General features: G+C 42.6%; 10 protein-coding genes across 10 annotated transcripts; 2 read left to right on the forward strand and 8 right to left on the reverse strand.

Annotated features, from left to right (window-relative positions):
- Window positions 1-2,783: 2,783 nt before the first annotated feature.
- Window positions 2,784-4,181, reverse strand: PHALS_13339 (WD40/YVTN repeat-like-containing domain; the record flags this gene model as incomplete). Its single annotated transcript, XM_024729078.1, has 1 exon — window positions 2,784-4,181. One exon carries the CDS (start codon window positions 4,179-4,181, stop codon window positions 2,784-2,786), a length of 1,398 nt encoding a protein of 465 aa, XP_024579491.1.
- A 125-nt stretch (window positions 4,182-4,306) lies between these two features.
- Window positions 4,307-5,728, reverse strand: PHALS_13340 (uncharacterized protein; the record flags this gene model as incomplete). Its single annotated transcript, XM_024729079.1, has 1 exon — window positions 4,307-5,728. The coding sequence occupies one exon, from the start codon at window positions 5,726-5,728 to the stop codon at window positions 4,307-4,309; it is 1,422 nt and encodes a 473-aa protein (XP_024579492.1).
- A 565-nt stretch (window positions 5,729-6,293) lies between these two features.
- Window positions 6,294-7,157, reverse strand: PHALS_13341 (f-actin-capping protein subunit beta-like; the record flags this gene model as incomplete). Its single annotated transcript, XM_024729080.1, has 1 exon — window positions 6,294-7,157. The coding sequence occupies one exon, from the start codon at window positions 7,155-7,157 to the stop codon at window positions 6,294-6,296; it is 864 nt and encodes a 287-aa protein (XP_024579493.1).
- A 116-nt stretch (window positions 7,158-7,273) lies between these two features.
- On the forward strand, window positions 7,274-8,676 carry PHALS_13342 (dna-directed rna polymerase i subunit rpa49; the record flags this gene model as incomplete). The annotated part of the gene is made up of 3 exons (XM_024729082.1): window positions 7,274-7,340; window positions 7,402-7,995; window positions 8,051-8,676. 3 exons carry the CDS (start codon window positions 7,274-7,276, stop codon window positions 8,674-8,676), a joined length of 1,287 nt encoding a protein of 428 aa, XP_024579494.1.
- Window positions 8,677-8,788: 112 nt separating this feature from the next.
- On the reverse strand, window positions 8,789-9,592 carry PHALS_13343 (uncharacterized protein; the record flags this gene model as incomplete). The annotated part of the gene is made up of 1 exon (XM_024729083.1): window positions 8,789-9,592. The coding sequence occupies one exon, from the start codon at window positions 9,590-9,592 to the stop codon at window positions 8,789-8,791; it is 804 nt and encodes a 267-aa protein (XP_024579495.1).
- An 8,401-nt stretch (window positions 9,593-17,993) lies between these two features.
- PHALS_13344 (uncharacterized protein) lies at window positions 17,994-18,286 on the reverse strand (the record flags this gene model as incomplete). Its single annotated transcript, XM_024729084.1, has 2 exons — window positions 17,994-18,095; window positions 18,146-18,286. 2 exons carry the CDS (start codon window positions 18,284-18,286, stop codon window positions 17,994-17,996), a joined length of 243 nt encoding a protein of 80 aa, XP_024579496.1.
- A 485-nt stretch (window positions 18,287-18,771) lies between these two features.
- On the forward strand, window positions 18,772-19,699 carry PHALS_13345 (uncharacterized protein; the record flags this gene model as incomplete). The annotated part of the gene is made up of 3 exons (XM_024729085.1): window positions 18,772-19,121; window positions 19,185-19,298; window positions 19,366-19,699. 3 exons carry the CDS (start codon window positions 18,772-18,774, stop codon window positions 19,697-19,699), a joined length of 798 nt encoding a protein of 265 aa, XP_024579497.1.
- Window positions 19,700-19,804: 105 nt separating this feature from the next.
- PHALS_13346 (hypothetical protein) lies at window positions 19,805-21,871 on the reverse strand (the record flags this gene model as incomplete). Its single annotated transcript, XM_024729086.1, has 10 exons — window positions 19,805-19,930; window positions 20,007-20,132; window positions 20,193-20,550; window positions 20,609-20,746; window positions 20,820-21,130; window positions 21,190-21,246; window positions 21,306-21,374; window positions 21,432-21,488; window positions 21,550-21,763; window positions 21,831-21,871. The coding sequence occupies 10 exons, from the start codon at window positions 21,869-21,871 to the stop codon at window positions 19,805-19,807; spliced, it is 1,497 nt and encodes a 498-aa protein (XP_024579498.1).
- Window positions 21,872-22,460: 589 nt separating this feature from the next.
- On the reverse strand, window positions 22,461-23,241 carry PHALS_13347 (RNA-binding protein LARP/SRO9 and related La domain proteins; the record flags this gene model as incomplete). The annotated part of the gene is made up of 2 exons (XM_024729087.1): window positions 22,461-22,773; window positions 22,844-23,241. 2 exons carry the CDS (start codon window positions 23,239-23,241, stop codon window positions 22,461-22,463), a joined length of 711 nt encoding a protein of 236 aa, XP_024579499.1.
- Window positions 23,242-24,239: 998 nt separating this feature from the next.
- On the reverse strand, window positions 24,240-24,485 carry PHALS_13348 (uncharacterized protein; the record flags this gene model as incomplete). Its single annotated transcript, XM_024729088.1, has 2 exons — window positions 24,240-24,329; window positions 24,372-24,485. The coding sequence occupies 2 exons, from the start codon at window positions 24,483-24,485 to the stop codon at window positions 24,240-24,242; spliced, it is 204 nt and encodes a 67-aa protein (XP_024579500.1).
- Window positions 24,486-27,134: the final 2,649 nt, after the last annotated feature.

Raw genomic sequence — 27,134 nt, forward strand, 5'->3', positions numbered from 1 at the left:
TACATTTAAAAATCGAATCGTTTTTTCTTTCGCCCCGTGGATCCCAGTCTGCGTCGTGTATCGATCGAAGAGGTGAAACTTCCAAACAAGTCACTGTCTTCATCACCACAATATATTACGCTGCAGTTTCGCGACGACCGTAAACGGTCCGATGTAACATGGTCGCAACGTAGTCCCATACACCGCGGACACAACATGTATAATTAGTTGAACAGCAAACAATACAGCAGCTCTTCCATTACACACTCAAGTGCGTCATGATATCGGCGAGCTGAGTTGAACAACTTAGCTCTTTAGCGCACTGAATGCATGCTCAATGATACAGAAAGCCTTAATAGAAGACATAGCGGTAGTCTACGTCATCACACTGCTCCCTTGGTGAGAACCATTGTCTTGCGCCACAATATCTAGGGGTATATTTTGATCAACATCATGACACACTCTCTGATCCGAGGTCAATTTGCGTGATAGAGATTTCGTCACCACATTATACATCTGTCGAGCAAAGGATGACAGGAATTCCAATAATTCAAATGGATAAATATTCTACATTTCTCACTCATTGGGCTCCGAGTGTCTTCAATGATGGACTACCCCGTGATGGGTGTTGATAAATTCACCCTCTTCTCGGTACCAAGCATAGTGTTTTATCGTCTTCACCTTCTTTGCAAACAGAACAAAAGGGCGATTTACAAGCCCAATGAAATACTGCGACCGCGGAGCATAAAGATATACTCAAGCTCAATGGCTACTTTCGTCTCTTCATTCACGAATGACAAAAGTCCCCCACAAACTCGTGGAGCTTAAATGCGCGCGTCTTCTGGTAGTGCTGATTCAGCATACCCAGCATATCGTGTCAAGGATGGATCATGCCAATTTAGAGTCTGGCTTCTACTTGCGACTTACCGTCGCTCGTCACCACCTGCTCTAGCGCAGAAAAAAGGAGCTTACGAATATAACCAAATGTCCTACTAAAGGAACTTCGGAGGACCAAAAAGTATTGTCGCTCGTATCTGACTCAGCGGAGAAACAACACTGGAGACGGCAATAATGGTTACTGTCTCATCTTAAGACCGAGCCTTACTACCACTTCTACCTTTTTAGCTTTGCTCTGGGCACCCAACAGCATATCAAGATATCTGACAATTGTTTTGCGCAACCTTGTGTTCTGCACCAAAACTAAAGCAGCTCCACGCTCGCGCTATAAACTAATTCTGCATCCTAATAGAGATAAGGTCAAAGCTCCACTAGAGATAAGTGCGTTGTTTTCGACATCTACTATATCAGTGGCGCATGACTTTCAAATCGCGCCATACCTAGGATGAAATCGTATCTTCAATGCAAATTGGAACAAGTTACTTTTTAACGCTGTTATGGTCTCCATATTTCAGTAATAAATAAAAAAATCACGCTATAATAGCACTTATTTTGAATGATATCAACATTGCGCGGAGGTCATCGTCGCAAAACGCACGAATATCGTATATGGCATATACAGTGGCCCGCTCACTATCTACTGTTCTCAATAGTTGCGTGTCGTACTTAAATGCACAACACTCTTGAATCTTTCAGGATAACTTCGCAGAACCCAGAACGTTATTGCTGACAGCCAACAGCCCTGAGATTTTAGCCAAATATTTCGCAGAATGCTCAAGAGCCGGATTTCATTGACCTCGACGTCCATGAGCAACGATAGAACCCAGCTCTTGCGGGCCATTCCCCTGTAGAATCTAATACTGAGCTCGACGCTTCTTCACTAGCGCCTCGTCAACAGACCCTGCGCGGAAGCTCGACCCAACATACTGCGCGACCAGGACGCGCAAGGTTCATACCACAGGGCTACTCGACAGCTTCACCTCCTTCTCGGCACGACCGAGGTCCATCGCCTCTGGCGCGCTTGTAGTAATTCTTATCTCGTACTGCAAACGGATCTTGCGGCACAAAAGCTACACTCCGCATTAAATGCATACCACCCAACACATCATCAAAAACGGTAGCGACCTCACTGCGATAACTGATTGTCTTCTTACAGACTCATGACCAAGTTGTTTTTGAAGTAGTCTCATCAGTGCATTTTTATACACAACTAATCTTCCGTCCCCGGGGTCATCATTTTTCAATCCGTAAGAACAAACGCTAGACATGTGCTTACTGAGCGTTTCTAATGCACTTACGCGCAAGGAGTGGGTTCATTTGCCCCTCCAAGAAGCGAATTGAGGCCTTTTAAGTAAGTTAGCTCTGTTTTGAAGGATACATGTTGAGTATTTGGACCATTTGATTCTGATATCATAAATAGGGGAAAATAAAAAAATCCATCAGATAAACAGAACAAATAAGCTGTGGAACCCAATCCACATTCAAGCCTCATCAACTTTCACCGGTGGAATTTGAATCCACGAACAATTGGATGACAGCCCCCCACCAAGAAACAGGTTCGTAGATGCGGTGTTTGCAAAAATGTAGGCCATTACAGCAAAAGCTGTGATATAGTGTAATTTTTATGGTTGTCTGGCATTTTTATTCATGTTGGACGTCATTTTCTAGCTTTGCATGGGTCATGCGCCTGCGATGTATTCATACACTATTGAAATATGTATACATGTATATAGAACTATACTTAAAGTAGTATACACTCGGAAATTTTTATTTTATCTTACACTTAGTATTCTAAGAGAATAAATATATGATAACGTCATTTTTTTAGGTAATTAGAAATTTGTCAGATACATATTTTTGGCCTAATCAAAATTTAGTCAGATTCAAAAAACTTTGTCTCTACCTATTTATTCAAGACTCGATCTCGATTTCTGTTGCTCTAGCATTTGACTCTGTACTGTAGCAATCTCTTTGATTCGCTCCTCATTGACAATGATCCGCTGCTCCAACACTGACAATGTTCGTGTGATGTTCTCCAATTGCCCAACAATATGATCTAACGTGCTACTCATGGAATCCTGTCGATTCGAGTCCAAACCGTTCGAGCTCGTCGACGATTTGACTTCACTCGGTGATTGTAAAGTCCCAACAGACATTGAAGGAGGCGACAACTCCACTGTTGACCGACTCTCTGAGCGTATCGGCTGCACTTCATACTTGGATGCTGCGTACGGATATTGTGGTTTCAGTTGTGGGGTTGGCACTGGCACCGATGTCGGTGTCGGTGGTGGTGACTGTGCTGGTATTGCCTCACTATCACAACTACCAACTTTCTTAGTTCCAATTATGTGCTTTTCATTCACAGGATTGGCTTGGGCTCTTGAGCCTGGAAAGTGTAAATATTTATCCAGATCGGCCTCCCAAACCAGTACACACGAGTCACCTGCTCCTGATGCTAGCAATTTAGCATTTTGTGAGAACTCTGCACAATTTACAGCTCCATCATGTCCTTGCAACGTATACAAGACTTGACCTTCTCTTAAATCCCATAATTTTACCGAGTGATCATGCGATGTCGAGACCAAGTAATTACCCGTTGGGTGGAATGCGACACATGTGACATTGGCCTCGTGTGCTTTGTAATGTTGCACGAGTCGTCCTGCCCTTGTATCATACAAATTGACACTCTTATCGTAACTACATGATGCTAGAGTAAACCCATTATCATTGGGATGAAAAGCTACACGATTGACAATGCCAGCGTGTTCGTAAAACGTTGTAAGACACCTTTTGGTTTCAGTATCCCAAACTCGAACTGTTTTATCATCACTTCCTGATGCAATTCGTCGAGCATCATAACTAAATTGAGCACTACGAACCCAATTACTATGGCCAGTGAGACTACATCGAAAACGTCGAGTAGGTAGTGTCCAGACCTTAAGCGACATATCATCAGACGCTGTCAATAACTCGCGTCCTGAGCTCGAAAAGCTCACACTTCGCACAGCGCTAGCATGAGCCTTGATCGTGATTGAATCACCTTTTATAGTAGGCGTCCAGAGGCGTACAGTACGGTCTTGACTAGCTGAAGCTAAAACGTCTCCTGTCGGTGAAAAACAGACAGCATGAACAGGTCCCGTATGACCCTTGTAACGAAATGTCCGCAATTGTGGTCGAAAATTCCATACTAGTACGAGACTGTCTAATGAACTTGAAGCTACTTGCTGTACATTTGGATGGAAGCTCACATCAGTGACCGCCAGCTTATGACCCCGAAATGTGCGCTGAAGCGAAGGATTTTGCATCGTCTCCTTTTAAGCTTCCACAAGTAAGTATTCTGTGACGGGAGTATAAAAGTAAAACAAATTTTAATTCTATTTGATCTAAAATATCTCAAATTGATGACGATGTCCAGTTAAAGCTACACTCGTTATCGTGTAGAGGCAACTTCGAGCGTCTTATTGCAGTAGCTCTGTGCGTACAAGTTCTTTGGATCTTGACATAAGTTTTTGAGATCATCAATCGTTTGTAAGCTCGAGGTTGCAACAGAGAGATCCGAAATGGCGTTTTGAAGGTTTACTGCAGCATTTGAAGCGTCTGCCAATCGGCGAGACTTTGAGATTGTAGGCAAAGCATACAATACAGCTGCATGACTTGAATATAAATTTAGTACTTGCGTATGGAGGGTAATCCCAACGATTGCAATGTGGTCCAGTCGATTAAGTAGCCGCAATTTGTTCCATTTGCCGAGTTCCGATGAACCTGTAAAGGTGACAGCGGGTCCTACACCGTCGGAGCCCATCGATATCGTGTTACAGACTCCGTCATTAGGCTGCCAGGTTGTTGCGAGTCCGAGTCTGTCGGTCGTATATCGCCCGCCTATAAATGTACCTAGCGGATTTAACGGAAGCAACATTGTCAAAGGGTTCGGCCGCGAAACCTTGCGGAAGTGTAAGTCACGCGTGTCGAATGTGTCGACGTTGCTATAACTATAGTAGTACACAGAACTGAGTGTGGTAACCCACGTCGCATCCTCCTTGGCACCACCCGTAGATACACTCCAGAGACAAATATCTTTAAATCCAGGATCGAAGATTGGGCTTGAAAAGACACGGTCAAGGTATGCTGGAATAGATTCGCCAATCCTTTTTGTGGTTATTCCCCATTGATCCAGCTTGGCGTCGTACACCATCTTTGCACTGTCTCCGAGAATACCCACGATATTCAAGATACCAGCAAGAAGATTTTTGACAGTATTTCCAATTTCGGAGATGCCATCGCCCAAAGTGGTTCCTTGATTGGGTGAAGAAATGGTCGTGATAGAATGGACCCAGCTTTTACCTCCTGCAAACAATGGATGTGACGATGGATCTTCCGGAATAGGAGCGCCTGCCGTGCCGTGCTCTAGCATTTGAGCAAGCATTCGGATTGTCTGACCACCTAAACTGTGTCCTATTAGGTGTACTTTACGAATGGAACCGTCTGCGCCGATTGTACCCCACTGCGGATAGAGTCCCGTGTAGTTACGCCCATAGCGAAGGTGGTTGTGCGTAGACGAATGGTTTTGGCCATAGTCGACTTGACCGCCTTTAATGTTTGCGTAGAGCTCACAGGCACGGTCCCAGTTGCTGGCAAATGGGCCGATTGCCGAAGTGTATACAGTAAACCCTTTAGCTTTAAGGTCTTCTTGAAAGTCTCCTTGAATGCCTCCCCAATATTTAAAGCCTAGTAGCTCGTCACGACTCCAACCAGTGAATCCACTGACCAAAATGATTGGATAGTTGTTTGTAGCTTGCGTTAATGTGACAGAGATCACTGCAATCAAAGCTAGCATCACTACAATATGAAACATTCTACTTTGGATTGAAATGAAAGGATAGAGTAAATTGCAAAATGGCTGAGAAAGAAGGAAAGATGCTGCAAGCACATCACGTGAAATTCTGATGTCACATAGAATGGATTCAAAATTGAGGTTGTAGTTCGTTTGTCTTGATAAATGGTTAATTTGACACGTTGCAGCTGTGAAGGTCGATGGAACGTGACAAATTTTAACAGGAAGGAGAGAAACTATAGACATCAAGAGAACATCAATGACTTTATTGTTTTTTATAAGGATTCTTTTTTATTAACATGAGATGACGATGATATGCGATGTGTCGATACAAATACACGAATATTTTCGTGCAGTACTGCAAGATTGAAATTTACCTCGTTTTTACATCCCCGACATGATATGATAAGCATCTCGTTTTCAATAGTATGTGGATCCCTTATTTAGGGATACAAACTCGGGTATTATACTAAATTTAAGTGCTAGCGAGTGCAAATAGTATTTTAAAAATCTGGAAAAATTCATACCATCATTTTTGAAGTATCTCAAACGTACAAATATAGCGAAAGCCACTATGTCATCAACTTTACTCTTGCTGTTTCTTCTGTCCGTGGTTTAGTACTGCGCCAGTCAATTCATTGACAAATGGGTTTGCCATTGCCGGTCCTTGCTGTAATTTACGCATGCCATTGATCACTTCCCGAGTCTTCGAAATATATAGTCCATCTAGACTCGAGCGCATATCAATCTCCATATCCTCCACCATCCGCCCCATATTCGACACATGCGCAAATTGATCTTGAAATTCCACTACTCGCTCTGCCTGCCGTGTTAGTGCTCCATCAAGCGTCAAATGACCCAATTCTAAGTTCTTGACTTTCATGAACAGCAGCACAGACGTTGTCAAGCGATACGTCGCTTTTTTCACGCCTTTATCCAACACGTCGCTGCACTCCTGAACTTCGATCACATGGATTGAATTCCACTCTCCTTTCTGTACAAATCGCTGATCTTCAACATCTTTCTTTATAAGGAAACATGCAGCAAAACCTGGCTCTAAATCCCACATATACACAGACGAAATGCCACCTTGGTAGTACAATTCACGATAGGAGTCAAAGATCTCGTTTGCTTGAATTTCGAGACCTCGCAGTGTCTTAGATGGATAAAAACTTTCAGTATCAGAAAGTGGAGGATGGTACTGATTTGTCCATGGCGAGCGATACGACTCTCCATCACGATTATAGTCGCAAAGCAAATATTTTCGACCGTTCGCTGGATCAACACCAACTTGGAGCGGTTGATCCACACGTTGGTACAAATCATCTGCAAGTGAAGGAACAATGCGAGTAAGATGGTAAGTATTTGTTTCGACTTCACGCGGTGGCATGCGGCGCATGAGATTAAGGCACGACGTCATGTCGCCATCCGGCTTGGTGTCTGTACTCATAGGAATTATCTAATGATCAGTGTTTTAGCCAATGCAAAAGTAGAAATAAAGACAAATATCAATATTAAGCCAATTGAAACATTACTGCGTAGACACCAGCTATTTTCTATATTGAAATGAGCAAGCGCGTAAAAATTCATCTCCAGCATCAGGAGTCTTTCGATATTACAGCTCCCATAGTCGGTAAAGTGTTTCGCTGCTACGTTATGACATGAGTTTAATTAATATCATATCTTGATGACAGCGACATTTCGTAATGGTCCTCCACCTCCTAATGTACGAAAGGACTTGGCGTTTGAAGTGTTTGAAAATTCCGCAAAGAAACAGCGTCTGGTGATCGCAAGTAGTGAGAAAGTAGCGTATCAAGGTGCCAACTTTGGCTATCTCGGTTCTACCCATGACTTTGCTAATTATGCGGTTGGTGTATACGACCGAAAGACCAAAACTGTACGACTGAGCAATGTACATCAGATATATGTCATGCAGCAAGCCATTAAAAACACATCTGAAAACATTGACGATGATCGTAAAGAGAATTTGAGTCTCATGGATCAACGTCGTGAACTAGTTGAAGTCTTTGGTAGCAAAAAAAGCAAACGTCTACAAAAGAATCGTGAAGAGAACCTTGTGAACCTTGACAACGTTAGTGGAGCAACATCGGTATCTCAAACATTGCAGAAAAAGATTGTTGCTGCAAAACTTAAGCTTGATGAAGAACGTGCTTTGGATGGAACTTACAGCAAAGAAGAAGCAGCTCTTGCTGTCACGCGCAACGTTCTCCTTCCACCATGTGATGTTGACGCTCCGACGCCAGATCGTGTGTACGATCTGACAAAGTGTACGTGCATTTTCAATACTGAAGGTTAGATAACTTTATAATCGTGATTGTGTAGTTATGGATAGTGATGTGATGGACTCACTGACGACTATGTCTGAGGAGGTTCTTGAAGCGCTTCAGACTACAAGTGTTGCTGAATACGCCGCGCAGCTCAATATGGCAACACTTCCTACGCGATTACTACAGTCTTTACCTGTGCCATACGATATCAACAAAGTCTGTCTCATCGTCTACTTGGCGTATCTAATTGATTTTGCCAGTTCTCGGTTCCCACTTCGCAAGTCAGCTGCGAATTTTAGTGAGGAGAAAGAGATTCCACTTGTCATTGTACGCCATTTTCTCAAGCTATTTACCGAAGTGAACGAGGGTAACAATGGGTACCCGACGTACCTGCAGTCCAAGGCCATGAAAGACAAGCTTAGTCTACACTTATTAGTGGTGGCGCTTACTGTAAATGGTTTTACTTTGGATCTTACTGAAGTTGGTAATGATTTAAAAAAATCCGCCGTTCAGATCCAAGCATATGCCCGACAACTTGGCTGCATGGTTGAGAAAGTTAAAGTTGATTCAACGGTCTATGGCAGTACTGGATCGTCGTCAAAGAAGCAAATCCAACGTGCTGTTCTTTCGGTACCTCTTCGGTTCCCACTTCCAAAACGTGGCGGTCCAACTCGACGTTAAAAGGATCGAAACAATAGTCGTAAGAGAACAAATAACGGCTGGTAACAAAACTATAGCTCACAATTTCAACATTGGCCTAACCAGATATTATAGATACGTTTCTTCCTTTCAATCAATTCGTAGGACGGCCAGCAAGGTCCGAGTCCGTGGAAAAGCGAGAAAGTGCTGACGTCCGATCAAACGAACCAGATTCAAGCATCGCGTAGCTGTCGTTTGTACCACGCATGTCGTCCATCCAATGCGATTGTTCTTCTCCTGCTGGCACTTGGCTCTGACGATCCAAAGCTTCCGATACTGTTGTACCAACTGTATCTCGCCCGAAATCATCGACATTGCTATCGAAAGAATTAAGCACGCCCTGACCATTGTATGTACCCGAGAACGAATGTGCATACGATCCGGCCATTGATCCGGTAAATGAGCCGGCATACGATTCTGTATAGGATTCGTTAAAACTTCCAGGTGCAGCATTAAACTCCATCGAATGGGCATCATAGTTACTGATGCTTGGACGTGAAGCTCGTACTGAGTTCTTCTTATTAAAAGGAGACGTAGACGGCGCAGCACCATTAACTGTAGATTGTGCTGGGTCGAAATTATAACGTTTTGGTTCGACTGACGGAGGTGGTACGTTATCGGGTATAGTCAGCATGGCAATTGACATTGCTAATGGATCAGGCGTGGCCTTAGTAGAAGGTCTATCTAGTGTAGTGTAATTGTGCTGAGTAGGTGTCTGCATGTTTGTTTCAGACATTCGAGTTGGCTCGGAAGTCGTAACCTTGGACGCAGGATAATCTTGCATGAATTGTTTTTCATCGTTCAAATTCTCTTCGTTCATGTTTCGATAAGCAATAAAGGCTATGACACCTATGACGACCACACCAGCAAGAATGCCGATGGTAATTCCTGCACTCATTTCGACGTCGTGAGCCCTTTATAAAATAAGATTAACGATCGCAACGAGCGGGAAATTCGATTGTGTGCGTCTTCTGTACTCCAAAAGCAGTGTAGTCCTTCGTGAAACGCCTTTTGTACGTACAAAGAGGCGGGAGAGCTGGAAGACATTATGTCTATAAACATTCAAATGACAGCTGCTGGACATTGCATCATCCATAATAAATCAAAGAGATTAACCGTTATTTGATGTGATCATTTCAGCACAATTAAAGATGTGTTCTTTCTGTAGAACACTTGCGGTTTTGTAAAAAGTGCACATAGAGTACGAGAAGACAACAAAGTCGTGCAGATTGGTGCCACGAGCTTTGCCTCTTCAGGGATTTTGAAGGTTATTGTCTAAGTGCTCGAGGGACATGTAATCACTAACTTGGATACTCGACAACTAGAGCTGCATAATAAGGTTGTTGACAAGAAATGAGTATTCTCTTGCTGCCTTTACTGTTATATAGAGGCAGTGCAATAACCTTTGCACCATCCGATTTTCGGTGACGCGAAGAACAAGATAGTCTATAGAGCCGTTAACAATTCAATGGCTTTGACCTACTTCGTCCCCACGATATGTCCAAGTGCTGAATTCTTTCGAAATTCAGCATCTAGCGTTTTACGCCAAAGACTTTCAGATCGGGACCGCGTCTTGGATTGCTGACGATAGTCCATTCAAATGGCATTGTTAAGAAATAGAAAGCTTAGTGTACAGTAGATGAACATGCTTAAGATAAACAAGCATTACGTTCATTCGAGATTGAGATGATGTCAATAGCTACGGATATGGTAGTACGATGTGTACTCATATAGTACAAACCCACACGGACTGAGTACATGCTAGTTTCACCGTTTCAGAGCGAAAGAAATCGCTTCATTACACACCAAAAGAACTTTTCCGATTAATTGCCACACAAAACCTTCTTTCTTACCTTTCCTCACTGTATTCGAAATATGGACGTGTCGCGAAAGGAGACAGCAAAATGGACACAAGTAAATAAACGGGACCCATAAATTAATTTCATATGGTAGTGCTTGGTATCTGCTTTCCGATATTCCTCTACATACTATTAGTAAAGGAATATAACATTCAGCATCCATTCTACCTCCACAATCTATGTGACTATTTCATACATATGCGCATCTAAGGATAGAAAGTGGCTGATAGCGATTATATTTGATTCGAGGATTAGCACTACTGAACGTTGCCAATCGATCGAGCATATTCTACCACATATTTGCGACAGTTCACCTAACTCACCAGTTTGTAAACTTTGGCTGTCGTATGTTTCTGCTGGAAGGAGGCACTACACATTTAATATATCGCTATATGTAATTCTAAAGCTTATGGGCACAGTAAAATCTTAACGATTCAAGGTGATGAGTCGCTATTCCGGATGATTTTTGAAGGAGTTCAATACAAATTTGAGCTTAATTACACGTAAGATTCATCTCATGAGTGATAGAACCTAATCATGACTTCAGGAAATAACATATGATACGAATCCTTGGACGAACAGACAGTCGATTGATCGACAGTTATGACCATAAACATCGAGAATGAGATAATGGGCAACTATCAACCGGAAGCTTTGTTCAACGCATAGATGTTAATTAGCCGATGGCAATGATAAGTGACGATGGCGGCCGCATTGGTCAGCCACTAGCCGAGTGACTGGACGCAACTTCTCATATGACAAGGTTATGATCGCTATAATCGACATAGATAAATAAAAGTGACTCGCTCTTAGCCGTGCCATCGCATACTTCTACTCCTATGCATGTATGCAAGAAAAAGACACCCACTGGCTACGTACAACGCAGTTTGTCCGCCGTCTTGCGCATCTGGGCCGCCTCGGACCCGTTCGTCGCGCAAACTTACGGATTGACTCGCGATCTCACCTCATGACAGCTTAAATTTTGCGTTTCTTGCTACCACCGCCTTGTGTCTTCCACCCCGTGTTGCCCTACCGCAGACTACCGCATCTTCTAAAGACTTTTGCATTTGCTTATATTTTTTTTGTTCACAACGCATTCAAATGAAAGAAAGTTAGCACCACCAAGGGGCTTACAAGTGTACTCGTGTAGCTATGACTGCAACTGCAGCACGTTGTGTATTTAGGTGTACCATGTGTTTGCGTAGCTCACGACTGAAAATCTCATGACTTGGAGTTCAGAATCACTCAGACTTCGCATGTGCACTTCAAATGCAGTCGCTTACGCGGTCTAACCTGAGCTAGGCTTCTGTTTAGGTGTTCGTCGGACTAGTTCTTTCATATCAACCAAAGCAGCATTATATTGTGTGCTTTCTGATCAGCCTAGCTGCATCTACCCTTGACATCGATGTCAAGTATCACACCATTATCTTGACAACGGCAACAGCATCCATTGCGTCCCCACCACGACCACTGTCACGTCCATCACAAGCTTGGCAACGCCGACACGTCCGATAACAGCCAGATGTGCGGCAATGCCAACCGCGGCAGACGGAACATCACTATTCAAATGCTAGACAAGCTGCGTTGCCTGAGAACTCTCAATTTAAGACAAGCCTTGACCGCCGATTTGCTGAGCTTCCTGCGGTCCCAACGCCAAAGGCCGAAAAGAACTATTCGGTCATGAGGATTTCGGCTGCTCGTCTCACCACCGAGTATAGGCAAGATGCAATTCCAAACTCCCTTGCTTATATTACCCAACCTGTGGCTTGGCGAGAGTGTCTTGTCTACCTTCGCGGCTTTCAAGCGTATGAATTTGCTCAAAGAGGTTTCAGACCTATTATGATTACTCTAGCGTACATTAATGACTACGTGAAACCCACAGGACGCACTGTATACTTTACGATGTTGACTGTCAAGCCGGGCTATTTGGACCGAGCGGCGAGCTACTTCGGTGGATATTTATTTACTCAGAAGAAACGTCGTGCATTGGTCAACACGGGCTATGCAAGCTTTATCTGGCAAAGCAACCATATCTACAGCCTCACCCTCGCCGACAGTCCGAGACTTCTGATACCAGTTTGAATGGAAGAGGCGCTGCCACCGGAGATCGAGCTGTAATTCTAGACCCAGCGGACCGGGAGTTCAGACTTTAACTACAATTGGTACGCAACAGTCGTGTCTCTGCAAGGACAGAAGCAAAAATTAAGCATATGATTGTTTATGCCGTACTAGAAGGTGCGGCGGAAAGGAACTTCACCTTACTAATACATTAATCGGGACGACGGCAAGTACATCGATCCAGCAGGCTTTGCTCTCTCTGTGTAAAAACTTCAGAGCCCTGCTCGTGTATCCCTTGCCACTGTAATGATATCTTATAGGATGAAGGTCTTGATTTATCGCTATAACCGCATGTTGATCTCGATTCCGGTGAAAAAGACGGGGTGACGGTGAGATGATCACTTCAATATCTGAATAAATGCCCTTTTGACCTTCTGCCGTAAGAGGAGAAAAGGCGTACACTGATAATTGTACGCACACTTCCTCTGAAAGTGGATTTATCTCTAATAAAAGATTTTTATCATGCCACTGACGAAGTTAAATGAGCAAGATGTTTCAACAGCAAACAGACGCATCTTAGCAGTAATCCATGTTACTGATGTATTTGCGCCATTTATATTAAAAACTAATCGAACCAATGCAACCCTATAGGCAGTTTTCCATTCTTCATTTTTTTCTAGAGCAACCTTAACCGTCTCAAGTTAGCTTGAATAGGTGCGGGAAATAATTTTTTATCAGCGATAGTTGCACGCCACCATATTTGATTGGTTTATCCAAACGATTTATCCTCGATTTTGATGCCTAAAATCAGGCGAAATGCTCTTTAGATTGCCAAAAGCTCACATCCAGAGATACTTGGACCTGTATGGAGAATCGCTGAACGCGAATGGGCAACGCCCAGCCAAGCTCGATTCTTACCCGCAACTTCTCTTGGGTTTGCAGCTGTTCGCGTTCCATGAGACAAAGTTCAACAGAAATGACTCACTGCAAGCCAGAGACGCCAGCTGATCGATTCGTGGCACAATTTGACGGCGCAACCCAGGATGCACAATTGGGTCGATTGCATTAATCTCCAAAGACGGTAGATTAAATTTTGACTACAAGGTGTGTGTAATGCCTACAAGAGTAGCCGCGGTCGACGATGCCATCAATTGGCTGCAACATAGCAGCATCACATTTTCCGACATCAGCGCAAATGGAAAGACGAGTTAAGAATGAAGCGCAAAGAGCAAATATACATCCGACTTACATCGTAGTGAACAGGCAACAACACACTTTTTGAAAATTGCATCACTAAAATTCCACGTGGGATGGGTCGACGACTGCTGCCTCAGTCGAAATTGAGGCGGGGCACCGTAGATTTTGGGGGTGATTATTAACACCCTCAGATCTTCAACACTGATGGAATGCCTCGTGTCGACTCGTTCGCTTAGTTTGAATGCTGCATTAGATATGGGGAAGGCTAAAACATGTTCAATAACGTCTCCTTGATGCACCCATCACGGCAATTATCCATATTTAGCGATCTTTTAATGCACCAATTGATTGCACCGTGCCCCGACGAGGAACCAATCGACTGCGCCAGGTATTTGGGCTCGCACCTACGAGTTTATACAACAATCAGTTTACCCATGAAACGATGACTAGATCTAACGAAGGGCGCACATTTCGCTGCTTTTTATGATTGATGATAGAGTGCAGCCTGAAAACTACCGTGCGCTGACTCTGCAAAACCATGACGATAAACTGTATTCCAAAATTCTTGCGCGTTGGCTGGAGACTGTATTGTCGCCGATAAGTGGATTTGTACTCAGCAGATTAATTTCACTATTGCAATCGATCCCAACTTTACAAGTACTATGCAAAGACGCTCACCCCGACGCATGCGCCTCATCACTTTTGCGAAAGCTTTTAACAACATGCTATGACCAGAGTTGGATATGGTACTTTAACATTTTGGATGCAGCCCAATTCTTCAGCTCTATATAAAGCAAGTTTATCGCCAGACTTCTCAGAGACTGCTGTTGAACACCCCAAGACTCATTTTTAATCGCGGTTGGGGTGTGATAAGGCGACCCACTATTTCTGTTAGTGCTTTTTATGACCACTCACATGCTCGATGTTTGGTTCGCGGAATTGACAATGGGTCATTGCCATCCTTGCTTCTTGTGTATATACGGTCTACTGGGTGTTGCGGACTCCGCGACTAAACTCGTGAAATTTCTTCAGAAATACAGGTTAGCATCAGGGTTACGATGAAATATGAACTAAACGTGCATGATGCCGTTTTTACCAAGTCAGTTTAACAAATGTCAAAAAATTTCCGCCGGCGGAATATTCGGTGCAATCAGGAGCACTTCAAGGCGCGACCACGACACTCAAGCAACGTGGTTACTGAACTACGAACAAGTTGCACCATAAGAAAGTATCGTGAACAGACCATGCGAGAAAAGTGGTTCTCTCACAAATTATTACCTTACAGTTGCTTTGGTGCGCAGCCAGTGCGACGTCTGATACACCAACTTATTTGAAAACTGTCAACGTCAGCATTCAAAATGTCGAAAATGATACGAATAGTGACTCCGCTGCTGTGGGTAAATTTGCAAAATTTTCGGTTGTACATGTGTTTCAAATGGTAGAGGAAAACTGACTATATCTGGCAAGGCCGCTACTCAAATTGTCACCTCAAAAAATTTAAGAAATGAAACTACCCGACCGGAGAATTGAATGCAGTTAGTTCTCTGTTAGTTTGCTCCGGCAATTCAAGTCTCAACAAGAAAATTAGGCTCCTTTGGTACTGGCTTAAAAATTCTATACGCAGGTATGAAGGATGGGTAATGGAATTGTTTTTTAATGTTGAAAAACTACTATACGCATATGGGTGAGACTGTACATTCCCATGGCGCCACACACTGGAAAAATTGTTCAAGTCATGTTGTTTTAGTACAATATTTACGCTATATTTGGGAAGGCTACCACCATTTGCTGAAGTCAGTAAATCAATACTGACTTTCTAAACGCAGTGGGGATCAGCCGCATACAAAACTTTGTGGAGTGTAATGGGAGCTTCGCAGCATATAAGTTACGACAAAGATTACTTCATGTGACCATTTCGCCCAACGACATGCTTAGTATAACGGCTCAACTTGGATTTCCCCACATGGACTTGTATAAAAGCCAATCCATTCCATTTATATTCAAATGCGCTAACTACGGATGAGTTTCAAAGACAACGTGATCATCCTCATGACCAACTTTGTGGAACTACCCTTGAAGACCAAGTTGGGTAGGCCGCTGCCAAAGCACCAAACCAAAAAGCTTCAGATTACCACCTTTACTCTGACGGTGAATACATTGTAGTTTGATTGCCGTATATAAAGTAATTTACAGATAGTACGTTCGGATCTTAAGAAGTGTTTACAACACAACGCATTGAAACTTTGGTACAAATTTTCGTGGAGAACAGAAAATATATCAAGCTGTACATGTATACATGGATGGACGCTAAAATTGCTCAAATCCTTTTAAAACTCGCAGAGTGGCATCAAGTCATTTAGAGGTCTATTTTGAATTTTTTTAACAAGCTCACTTTTGTGACTCTCGATTGATCTATGACTGTCTATCCCATCTCTGTTCGTGTTTAACAATCAACTGTACAACAGTATGGAACTTATGCATTTTAAACAACCTTCGATATTGTGCGCTGATGTGTACTTCGCTCCATCATCACATCAGACTTTATGACACAGACGATTTTACTTCATCACGCCTCTGCATATTTCAAACTGTACGTTCGGCCATCTAGATTATGTGCACCGTCAAAAGGCGCGCATATGGATTTTAATTACAAACGACATAGAAAGTCGTAGCACAATGCACTAGAGACATTGACTGCAAAATCTTCAATTATTCCGCACGGTGGTAACAACGGACTACTTCACACGAACCCGATGAGGCTTCAACTACTTTTAGCTAATCTACATTACAAGTCATACTGTCGACAGTGGAGATCAACAGCTGGGTATCTAACCCGTCGTTCCGGTTACATCGTCCTACATCTAGTACATCCAACAAGATATAAAACAAGCGCGAGCAAACTCGGGTCCAAGTTGGGTTGAAGAATATTAAGACACAACCTCCCGTTTTCCCCGACCGCGAACTGGCTGGCTTAATCGGAAGTTCTCCGCATCGTACAATAAATCAAAATTTCTCCAACCCACTTTAACGCTAGTATAGCTTAGGGCATTTCAAAAGATCCCACCCGATGAAATGTTTATAGCAATCCATGCAGTACAAGTCTACTGTCAGAAGTGTGATATCTGATACCTACGCGTCAAGAAATACTAAAGTAACTTCTTTTCGTTGGCCGATCCTGACACGAAAAACTAGCGAGCACCTTCGTTGTCAAAACTCCAACTTCCCACTGCAAACATTCTCAGCTTTACCGAATTTTTTTTGCCGTACCCTTTCTACATTTCGACGCGATAGAGACGGCTATTAGCTCGACTTTCAATACCGAATTTGGACACACGGCCAGTATATTATGCCACAACCTGGCGTAATTAGGCCCCACACGTTGATTTGTAAACAAAATCATCAAGATCGCAATGCTAGGTCTATATGCTGTCTACACAAGTTTAGATCCACGGCTTCTTTTAAGACTTCCAGTTTATCGCGTGTCTACGGCTGTCCAAAGTGCCATCCCACTATTCAAAAATGACACGTCGTAACCCACGAATGACTTCTCATCGCATGACACACCATGCAGTGGAGCTGCAGTAGCTCTTTCGTTTAGAAGAAGCTTGGTAAAGGTCGGTGACCTTCGTTCTATGTACCGGATCGCGATCCACTTACTCCAAGAGTCCAATCACGCACTGACTTCTTGTAGGTATCGCCACACCATTGCGTGGTCACACTATCTTGAGTAACCCAGAGCATTGCGTGATCACACCATCGTGTATGACCCACACCCTTCATACTAGGACACATGATCCCCGTTGCACACCAATTTATTGGTTGGCACACGTCAACCTTATCGAAACAAACAACTCCAGTGTCCACTCTTCGATCGCAATTTAGTATCACTTAACTATATATCAGGCTCAAGCACAGTCGCTGTGGTAAGTTTTCCATCCATCCGCGCCCAGGTATTTTCACCCCTCAGCTGAATAGTATATAAGAGTAGACTTTCAAACAATCGGTATTAATGCAGATGGCTCAGACTTTCCCAAGAAGTTTGATGAGCATCAACTGACACTTCAGTAGTTAGTATCACCACTTAGATGGCATACTGCTTTCAAATGGCCATAATTAGGCCTTATTCACGACACACCGTTGTAATGATAGTAACTATCCAGATCTTAAACTGCAAACCCGACAAAATCAGCAGCTCATCGTCTCACAAGTGCAACATGAAGGTGTCAATCCATTCATAGCTGAAGAGATTTCTTCAAGTACTGCATACTGGTCTACGTCATACGACTCCTGACTAATTCAGCTTTAAAGCACGCCACTCTATGCTTCCATAGTCGGACTTCCATAAGCTTACACACTAACGAGAAGAACTTGTTCTGCAGAAAATTTGTGGTTGATTTGTGCTCTGTTGTCTGAATAAGCGTTAAGAGACCAGCCAGCAAGCATAACGAAGGGATGTTGTGCTGATTACTTCGCTCCATTATCCTTTCAAATAATGCCTCATGAAGAGGCATAATCATATGCATCTTATCATCTATCATCTATGTACCATCTCTCACACCATTGTCTCCGCTTTACTTTTAAGCACTGTCCTCCAAAGTGACACCACCTGCAAGAACGCCGAATACATTGGTCACTACACTGACAGTTGTCATCTTCTTTGATGATTGCACAAATGAGACATTCGAACCTTGCATACCCAATTAATCACTAGCTTATTTGCCTTAAATACTAGCACCAAGCGTACAAAGCATGTGCGTCAGTTCAACCAGACGCGTATTCCAGTCGCTTCTGCCACGTAATTTAAAATATTCTCATCAACCTGTGTCAATTGTGATCATATTTTGCGCAAGTCTTCAGGTCAATTTCGTCGGAATGTCAACATGAATGAAATGTAAATCTTATCTTTTCAGCCAAATATTTGAAAATTTGATCTGACCATCATTCTGACGCGCGTTAAGAAAAAATGCCGCATCTAGAAGAGTTTTTCACGCATGGAAATGGCGCGATAGCTTGCATGGGCTCCAGTGCAGCAGACAACACATATCATAGCCAAGAAAAAGACGGTAGAATTGCAGATAAAGGAATATTGTATCTACATGGACCTCAGGATGCGTGCCAGACGTCGTTGCTTCTGCAGTTCGGCTTTACGCAGGCCAAAGCCGGCAAGAACGTCGTGCTCATCATATGCGGATCGGCAGGAGCATCTCAAAACCCAGTGGCATCCGATATTGTACCTATCACTGCGTGTTCGAAATGTCATTTGCCAGTGCAAACCGGAGAAGACAACAGCATTTGGAGCTGCATCCACATCAAGTAATATTGTGTACACTACTACTAATTACCCTCTGGAAATCCTAACATATGATACTTTGATAGGTATCTTCGTAGTAGTGTAGAGCTGCAGCATTTTTTGTGCTCTCTTCATGTAGTAGATAACGACACGTCGGTCTTACTGGTTAATGGCTTTGAGAATTACTTCACGGATCCGAGGTGACTTACTTTAGACGATTAAATGGCACAAGTCTATGCGTTGGTTTACTAATGTTTTGTCATCCAGTCATATGGGCATTGTATACCATACTTTGGCCTTGTTACTTGAAGCTCAAGAATATATGAAGATCGCAACTGGTCTCGGAATTACGCTAGTTGCGGGCAATACCGATGCCTTTTTACTGCGCGATCGTCCACTATTGCGTCGGTGGTGTCGATTTCTTGAAATTGTACCGTGGTGTGATGATCCTAATGGCTTCATTCTGCGCGAAGAAACGGAGAAATACACACAATCAGGGGATGCCGTTGCAACAAGCCAAATACAGTTCAGATTTCGACGCCCAGGTGATAACACGGATGGATACTTTCAACTATTGAACGTTCAGAGACGTCAATTATAACACATATTTATTTATTTGTTAAATATGAGGGGTACGATTTTGTTACGTTACGCTGTCCGATTCGCATATCGAACTCAAGTATTCTTACCGAATAGTCAGATTCTATCAATGTCCATTACATGACAATGTGTTGCTTTCGGTCTTTTCTGAATCTTTAGCAACTGGTGGACTCGACACAGACGTATGTTCCTGGCGATTTTTTATCCAACCACTAGCTCGAACAGTCTTGAGCTAATATATACAATTCACGAAGATAACAAGTTATGTGAGATAAATAAACCAATGAACCAGCTAGCGCATCACATACATCATTAATCATCTTCTTCACGCTGTCTGGAAGCTGACAATTCTCGTAAATTCGAGTGAGAACTGCAAAATATTCATCCATCGTTCTTCGTGAAGCTGGACTAGATCCGTCAAGCAAATCTCCAACCTTATTTACATCAAACAAATTAAACAGCTACAAAAAAAATAAATTATTCCAACAACGCACCAAATTTAAAAGTCCACAAGCTGCCTCTATGATCTCAGCTTGTGGATTCGCTTCATCATCAAGCATCATGGCTACAGAGACATGCATGATGTTCTCCGTGAGCAGTTGCCGTCGAAATAACTCGCCAATCAGCCCAACATTTTGCAACATGCATTTTCGTCGCCACGAGTGTTGCGTCTCGCCACCGCTTCCAATCTTTTGTGCATTATAAAAATTTGTAGACGGACTGCTAGGTTCTTCAATAAGCGATTCGTAGCATTTAGTCAGAAGAATTCGTCGAAAATTGATCGTTTTTGCGCCATCTTTGAACTCTGGCATTCGCTCTGACATGCCAGTGCATAATTTAGCATATGAATCGCTAGAAATACACAAAAAGGTAATTAAATATATCTGTGTTCATTTGCTACAGCTCTCACCTTAAATCAGGATGAGCAATTGCACGGTCAAACAGAAATCCTACAATTTCTTGCAATGTGTGAATGCAACTGATCGTAATACCCATAAATGCTTCCAGAAGAAGTGACACAGTCGTTGACTGCACATCATCCAATAATCTGTATCAAAGCATTAATCAGTATTGCAATAAACTAGATTTGGACCATAATCAAAATTCATCAGAGAACGTACGTGGAAATACGGCGCTTGGCAATAATCGCTTCTTCGACCGGATTTACTGGTTCAGATACTGATAACTTGCTATTGCCGTCCAACCCGTTGACTTGTTCATCAGCTGGAGGGCCCGTATAGAGTCCCATATTCATGGCCGTTGCATACTCTGTCGGATTAAAATAACAGACTAAAGAGGGCATGACACCCGCTCTCTGACGAAACTTATCCTTTTTGCCTTTTCGACCCTTATTCTCTCCCATGACAGCATCAGCACCAATTGTGTCCGCCCACGTAAAATTTTCGGGCATCATTTCGTACAGCGGTTGGAACTTAATAGAGCAGTAAGTCATAACAATTAGCTCACAAATGAGGTCTAATCGGCACGAACCTGAAGAAGATCTGATTTTGTGTAAACCAGTGTACCTTTCACTTTGTTGCCAACTTTCTGCGAACACAAAGACTTAATATAACTACATATCATTCATCTTTCCACGCAATTCTTACTTTTGGCGGCGTGAAATTTTTCACGACATCCGGAATGAATTTAAGCACTCGATCTCCTAGTGGCTGAAACTACATCACAGCACATCACTTCAATAATGTGTTACCAACTTTCATTGTATTAATTACCTTGAGCAAATAATCTCTCGAGTAAATATATCGATTGTGCAGTGGTGAATATCCTTCCTGCAAACAAAGCACCGTCAGTTTAAAAACGCTCCAATCGGAATATCTTCATCTCTCATACGTAAGAAATTGACTCTTCGTTATTATTCGACGAAATTCCGCGTCCGAATTCAATCGTACGTTCCAGCGTTGTTTTTCGATAAACTGACATATTAACGCCTGACTTTGCCAGCAACTCTGTCTCGTTTTGGACTGGTGTCTGATCTTGGCTAGTAGGGGCATGTGTTTTCACTGGAGACAAAGAATTGCTCGGAGAAGCTACAGTTGCTGAAAAACTATTGCATGCGACAAGCGTTTTTTTCAGGGTGGGAGTGTCATCGAAACAATAGGAGTGCGACGTACGTGGGAACCCATTCGCCCGCGTTCGGGTTGAGCTTGGACATGCTGGAGTGTTAATGTCTGTGGACTTAACTAATTACCTGGAATTATACGATTGGGTATAACTAGCAGATTTTTAAATTCTGTATAATTTGATATCTAGAATCTAGCAAAAATGTTAGAGCATTTTGAATTTCTTAAATTTGCTACAAGGATCACGCACAACTCCTCACAAAATTAGGCAAATCACACAACGGGATTCACAATAATTTTGCACGGGAACTTTACATTTCGATTTGGTCCAAGCACATCCTTTTTTCAATCGTAAAAAAACGTCTACGCACGTTCTGTTCGAAATGATTCCAATTTTAAACTACCATGTTAATCAAAACATCTCAGCCACAAAGACAAATGTCTTAATAACGTATCTGTGCAGTTTAGTACTCTATACGATCATTGTTTGTTAGTCTACTCTTTCTGTTCTCCTCGCTACCGATGCCCATATCATGCAAATAATCAAAAATTACTGGACCTTGTCTTGCGTGTTTCACACGTTTTATCATTGACACCGACGCCGTTTCCTCAACCATAGCTCGATGTTGCAATGCTGAGCTGTTCCTCTTTATCTCTTCCAACCCCGACTACATAACGTACCTAGGCCATCCTTTTATCACCAGGTGAATCACTTTCCGTTTGCTTGATATATCGCGGCACACCGTATCCTCCCTTGGCATTTGGCCACACCCACTTTTGCCAATCCGTACGAAGACGAATTTTTTCATTTTTCTCGTCCAGCTCGATTGTGTCAGAGTGCTTCATAGCTTCAAGAAGAGACTCGTAGTCCTGGTGGACAGAGTAGACTGCCTGAAAACTACCCACAAATGCAAGTGGAACGTATCCATCTACATCCATGTGCTGACGTAAAAAGATATCGCGGACTAAATTGTCCGACGTGAAATAAAATTCACTGTCGATAAACAAGTGTTCATGAGCCACAATTTCTCAATTTAAGTACAATCTATATGTAAATTACGTACATTTGACTCTTAGCCCATTGAGCTGTCACTTGGACATCGGGCGTTGGTACATACACGCCATTGACGTAGCTTCCATTGTTACCTCCATAGTGACGCCGTCCGCTGAAGCGCCCATTGCTACGATATCCACGACGGCCCTTTTGTTGCCATCCACGTGTTCGATCATTTGATTGAGAAGTCACCAATGTATTCTCTTGCACTTTGTGACCTTCAGGTGCCACTACATTGTCCTCGCCCTCCATCGGAAATTGCGACCAATTTAGTTTTCCTTTGCGCTTGGGTTTGACAGCGCGTGAGGTAGATGTACCGTGCGGCTTATCACTCACCTCCTCAGCCTCCACTAGACGGTACTTGACGACGCCCGCTGGAGCCTCGACATTCGTCGAGTTCATGCCCATTCGACTTTTTTGCTTGTAGTCAGAATGACTTGAATTGCTCGCTGCCAGTCAAATGTTATGTGATCATAGAAATATTCTGGAATGCACAAAATCTTCGTATAAAATTACAGAAGTGTCAATCTGGATTAAAAACATTGTCTTTGAGTGGTATCAATATCGATTCTATTGTTTTATTGTAATAAAAGAGATTCATACTAAGAATATTTATAATATTACCATATCTATTCATCACAATATCCTACAACATTTTCGCAACATAGTCCCGATTTGGAAAAAAAGTTGTACTGTATTATTTTGATCCACTGTAGTCTCATTCTATGAAGCTTCGTCGCTAGAATTCGATTCAATATATTGCTTATTTCTTGTACTCATACAAATAGCAAGAAGCAGTTTGCAAAATTTGCCACAAAAACAGCGAATTAATGAGGAAGTGGTAAACAATATTTTACATATCTGAAGCAATTTTGGCGGTTTTATATGTCAAATCATCGCCTTCTTAGCTAGTATTGACACAGGCTGATAGGTGTAGCAGCATTCAGTTTAGTTGTTTGCTTGCCAATAGTGCTCTGGCTAAATTATTGAGCATAACGATCGTTTTGTACAGCAAACCCCTTAACAGGCTTAAGGAAGACCGATAAGGGCTCTCCAAGTGGTCGAAAGGAATACACAGACGAGAAGAAGTGAAAGGCATGCAATATACCATTAGTTGTTGGTTTAAGCGGATTGAAAACAGCATGGCATCGACACCAGAAATTGCACTGTCGTTGGGTTTTGCAAAATTTCCATCACTGAACAGGTTACCGCTCGGTTTGAGCATCATTAAACTGGAGTTATCAATATCAATAGCTTGAGTACCTGATGAACGTGGACGAAGACAATTTTTCATTGATACTCAAGAAAAGTGACTCGTTTTTCACCTATCTGTCAGGAGGGGATCAAAGCTCACACGCATACATTGAATCAATAAGCGGGCCCAAGAAGAATCAATTTGGAGCAAATCAATCCAGATTTATCAATTCGCGGTTTGCTCGGTATAGGGCTGATTGCGGCAATTTCAGCTCTTGCGACAGCGTAAGGAAACGAATAATCTTATAAGCAGAGAGCAAATTATTGACAAGAGTTGCTCTGACAGCCATATCGAGAAAGAAGGTGGACTGATTTTCGGTGGATAGTGTAGAAAAGGAACTACGCGTACGCAATCCCGCGCTGGACGTGCTCATAAACGATGCGGTCGATGCATTCATAAGCAGCTAAGCTCGAGAACGAGATTCTGATTAAATTAAGCCGTTTCAGTTCAAAGTCTCTACGTAGAGAACAGCAAAAGGCAGTTCAGAGAATATTTGTTGGATCCTTTTGATTAAAAGTGAAACCCAATATAGTCAATGAGTGACGCACTACAAATGAATGGCTTAAAACCTCCAACAAGGCATAAGCCAAATATTGAAATTAATTAATCTCAGAATATTATGTAAATGGCTAAGATATAAAGTTGATCCTGATACAAGATCAAAATATTACAAAGTCATATCTACGAAGAAGAATATTGCCAAGCATATATTGGCAACATGTCTGCATACGAGCACATAAACCATCTTATCCGTTCTACCACGCACCTTAACACGGTAGCTACTACCCCAAGCTATCAAATGGGGTAGTAGCTACCGTGTTAAGGTGCGTGGTAGAACGGATAAGATGGTTTATGTAAGCAACGTTTCGCGCCAAACCAACCAGAGGTTGGTAGCTAAACAGTACAATGTTTCGACTGAAACCCTTGGGAAGCACTTGTCGCCTGACTTCAAGGCTGATCCTAAGTATTGTTTTTACAATGGTAATTACATGGAGTCACACCTATATGAGGGCATCGAGGCTACTGATTTCTACGATAAGCTCGAGAACATTCTTTCAAGCCCGGCAAGTGCTTTTAAGGTAAATGTTGCTCTTTGGTACGACCTTGTAAGCAAGACCGATCCTGATGATCATCGCTATTTCTATTTGAATCTCGTTAGCACTTATGTTTCAATAAGCCTGTCGCTATCAACAGCAAGGCTGATATTCAAAAGAAGGTGCTTTCGTAAATACGGTCTATGGAGTCGACTGACAAGCTGAACTAACCCAGCTTTGGATATAAGCTCAAGGCGACCACTGCATCCAAGATTTTCGTCTACCATCGCGACCATGCTCGTGGAGATAGCGACGCTGTTATTCCGAAGATTATCCGCGAAAAAACCACGTAATCAACTTCCATAAGACCAATAACAAGTGCGTCGTCCACTTTATCGCCTGGCATACATTCCAGAGCCCTAAGAAGGACTCCCGCAGAATTCAGGCTCAGGTGAAGGAGGCATTCAAGCGCTACTGCTCATTCAAGGGGGTGAAGGATACATTGAGTCTATTTAGAAGCTTCGAGCCTTTTGACCTACTACAGCTCGATGAGGTTGAGGACTGCTTCTAACTCGGTATTAACGTATATAGCATGAATGTAGCGTCCGGGAATGTAGAATGCACTCGTAGATCGGACAAGGGGTAGGAAGCTATGGATATTTTATCGTTCGACAATCATGCCCTTTACATCAAGAACATTGATATGCTTCAGGCTAAGTATCAATGTCCTAAGTGTGAAATGGTTTTCGTCAGCGCTGAAATAGTAAGAAATCACAATAAGAATCAGTATGAGCTCGTGAAAATCGAAAGCTTCCCAGCTGAGCAAACTATCTACAAACCAGCTCAAAACGTAATATGATCACTGCTCACGAAGTATTCAGTCAAGAATACTGATCAGTACATCGATCACTTCATCGTTCATGACTTTGAAGCCATTCTTAAGTCTACCGCGACTCAACACGGGGAGAATGCTGTCTTCATAGACGAACACATTCCTGTGTCGGTATCAGTAGCTGATAGTTCAACCGATGGGGCGCGTTGCTTTGCAAATGACGATCCAAAGATGCTACTTACGGAAATGTTCAATATTATTGGTGATGTATCAATTAGGATTCAGCAGTACAATGTCAATAAATATATGTCGCTTCTACAAAAAATCATCAATGCTCATGGTCAGACAGGTGTGGAAGTCCCAGGCGCTAATTCTAATAAAAAGTACAAGATGTCTGATGTGGAGAGCTGAATTAAAGAGGGGAAGTATGCCAGCTTCTTTGATTTTTACCTCAGTCTTGGTTTTGGTAAGCAAAGGTCTGATTATGGGAAACTGAAACAGCAACTTGACCAGGTCCCAGTATCCGGCTTTAATTCTGGTCGATTTGATATTAGCTTTGATGAGAAGGATTTGTGCCCTAATTGGTACCGACAACATTAAATTTGTCATCAAGAACCCCTGCTACATGCGCATTGCAACATCGGACACGAAATGCTTGATATCACTAATTATGTACCAGCTACGACAAGTATCTTACAACATATCTCGGTGGCTGCAAATGTGATGACAAAATTAGATGTGTCTGTGGTCTTGGTAAGATACTTTGTCTTATGAGTACATCACCGCGTTCAATGTACTAACCCAGACTACCATCCCACCTAAGTCAGCTTTTGATAGCAAACTCCGAGGAACAAGCATCACCAAGAATGAATACGAACGAGTAAAGTTCGTGTGGGAGTACTACGAGATGAATTCGATCAAGGACCTATTAATCTGGTACAACAATCTCGACGTAGTCCCATTCATCAAGGCTATTAAGGCTCAACGAGAACTCTTCCGGATAAGAAAGCTGCTAAAGCATTCCAATTTCCAGCTTAGCGCATGGCTGGCTACAAGTGTCAGGATGCTAAGGCAAAAAGAAAATTTGGTATGACACTCGAGCACGTGGATACATTGCTGCAGAAGCAAAAGTATCTGTGTGGTCTATGCTACTGTCAGCTGACTGCTGATACCGCTTCAG

Source organism: Plasmopara halstedii, assembly GCF_900000015.1.
Source record: "Plasmopara halstedii genome assembly, contig: Scaffold_658, whole genome shotgun sequence".
Taxonomy (NCBI): domain Eukaryota; phylum Oomycota; class Peronosporomycetes; order Peronosporales; family Peronosporaceae; genus Plasmopara; species Plasmopara halstedii.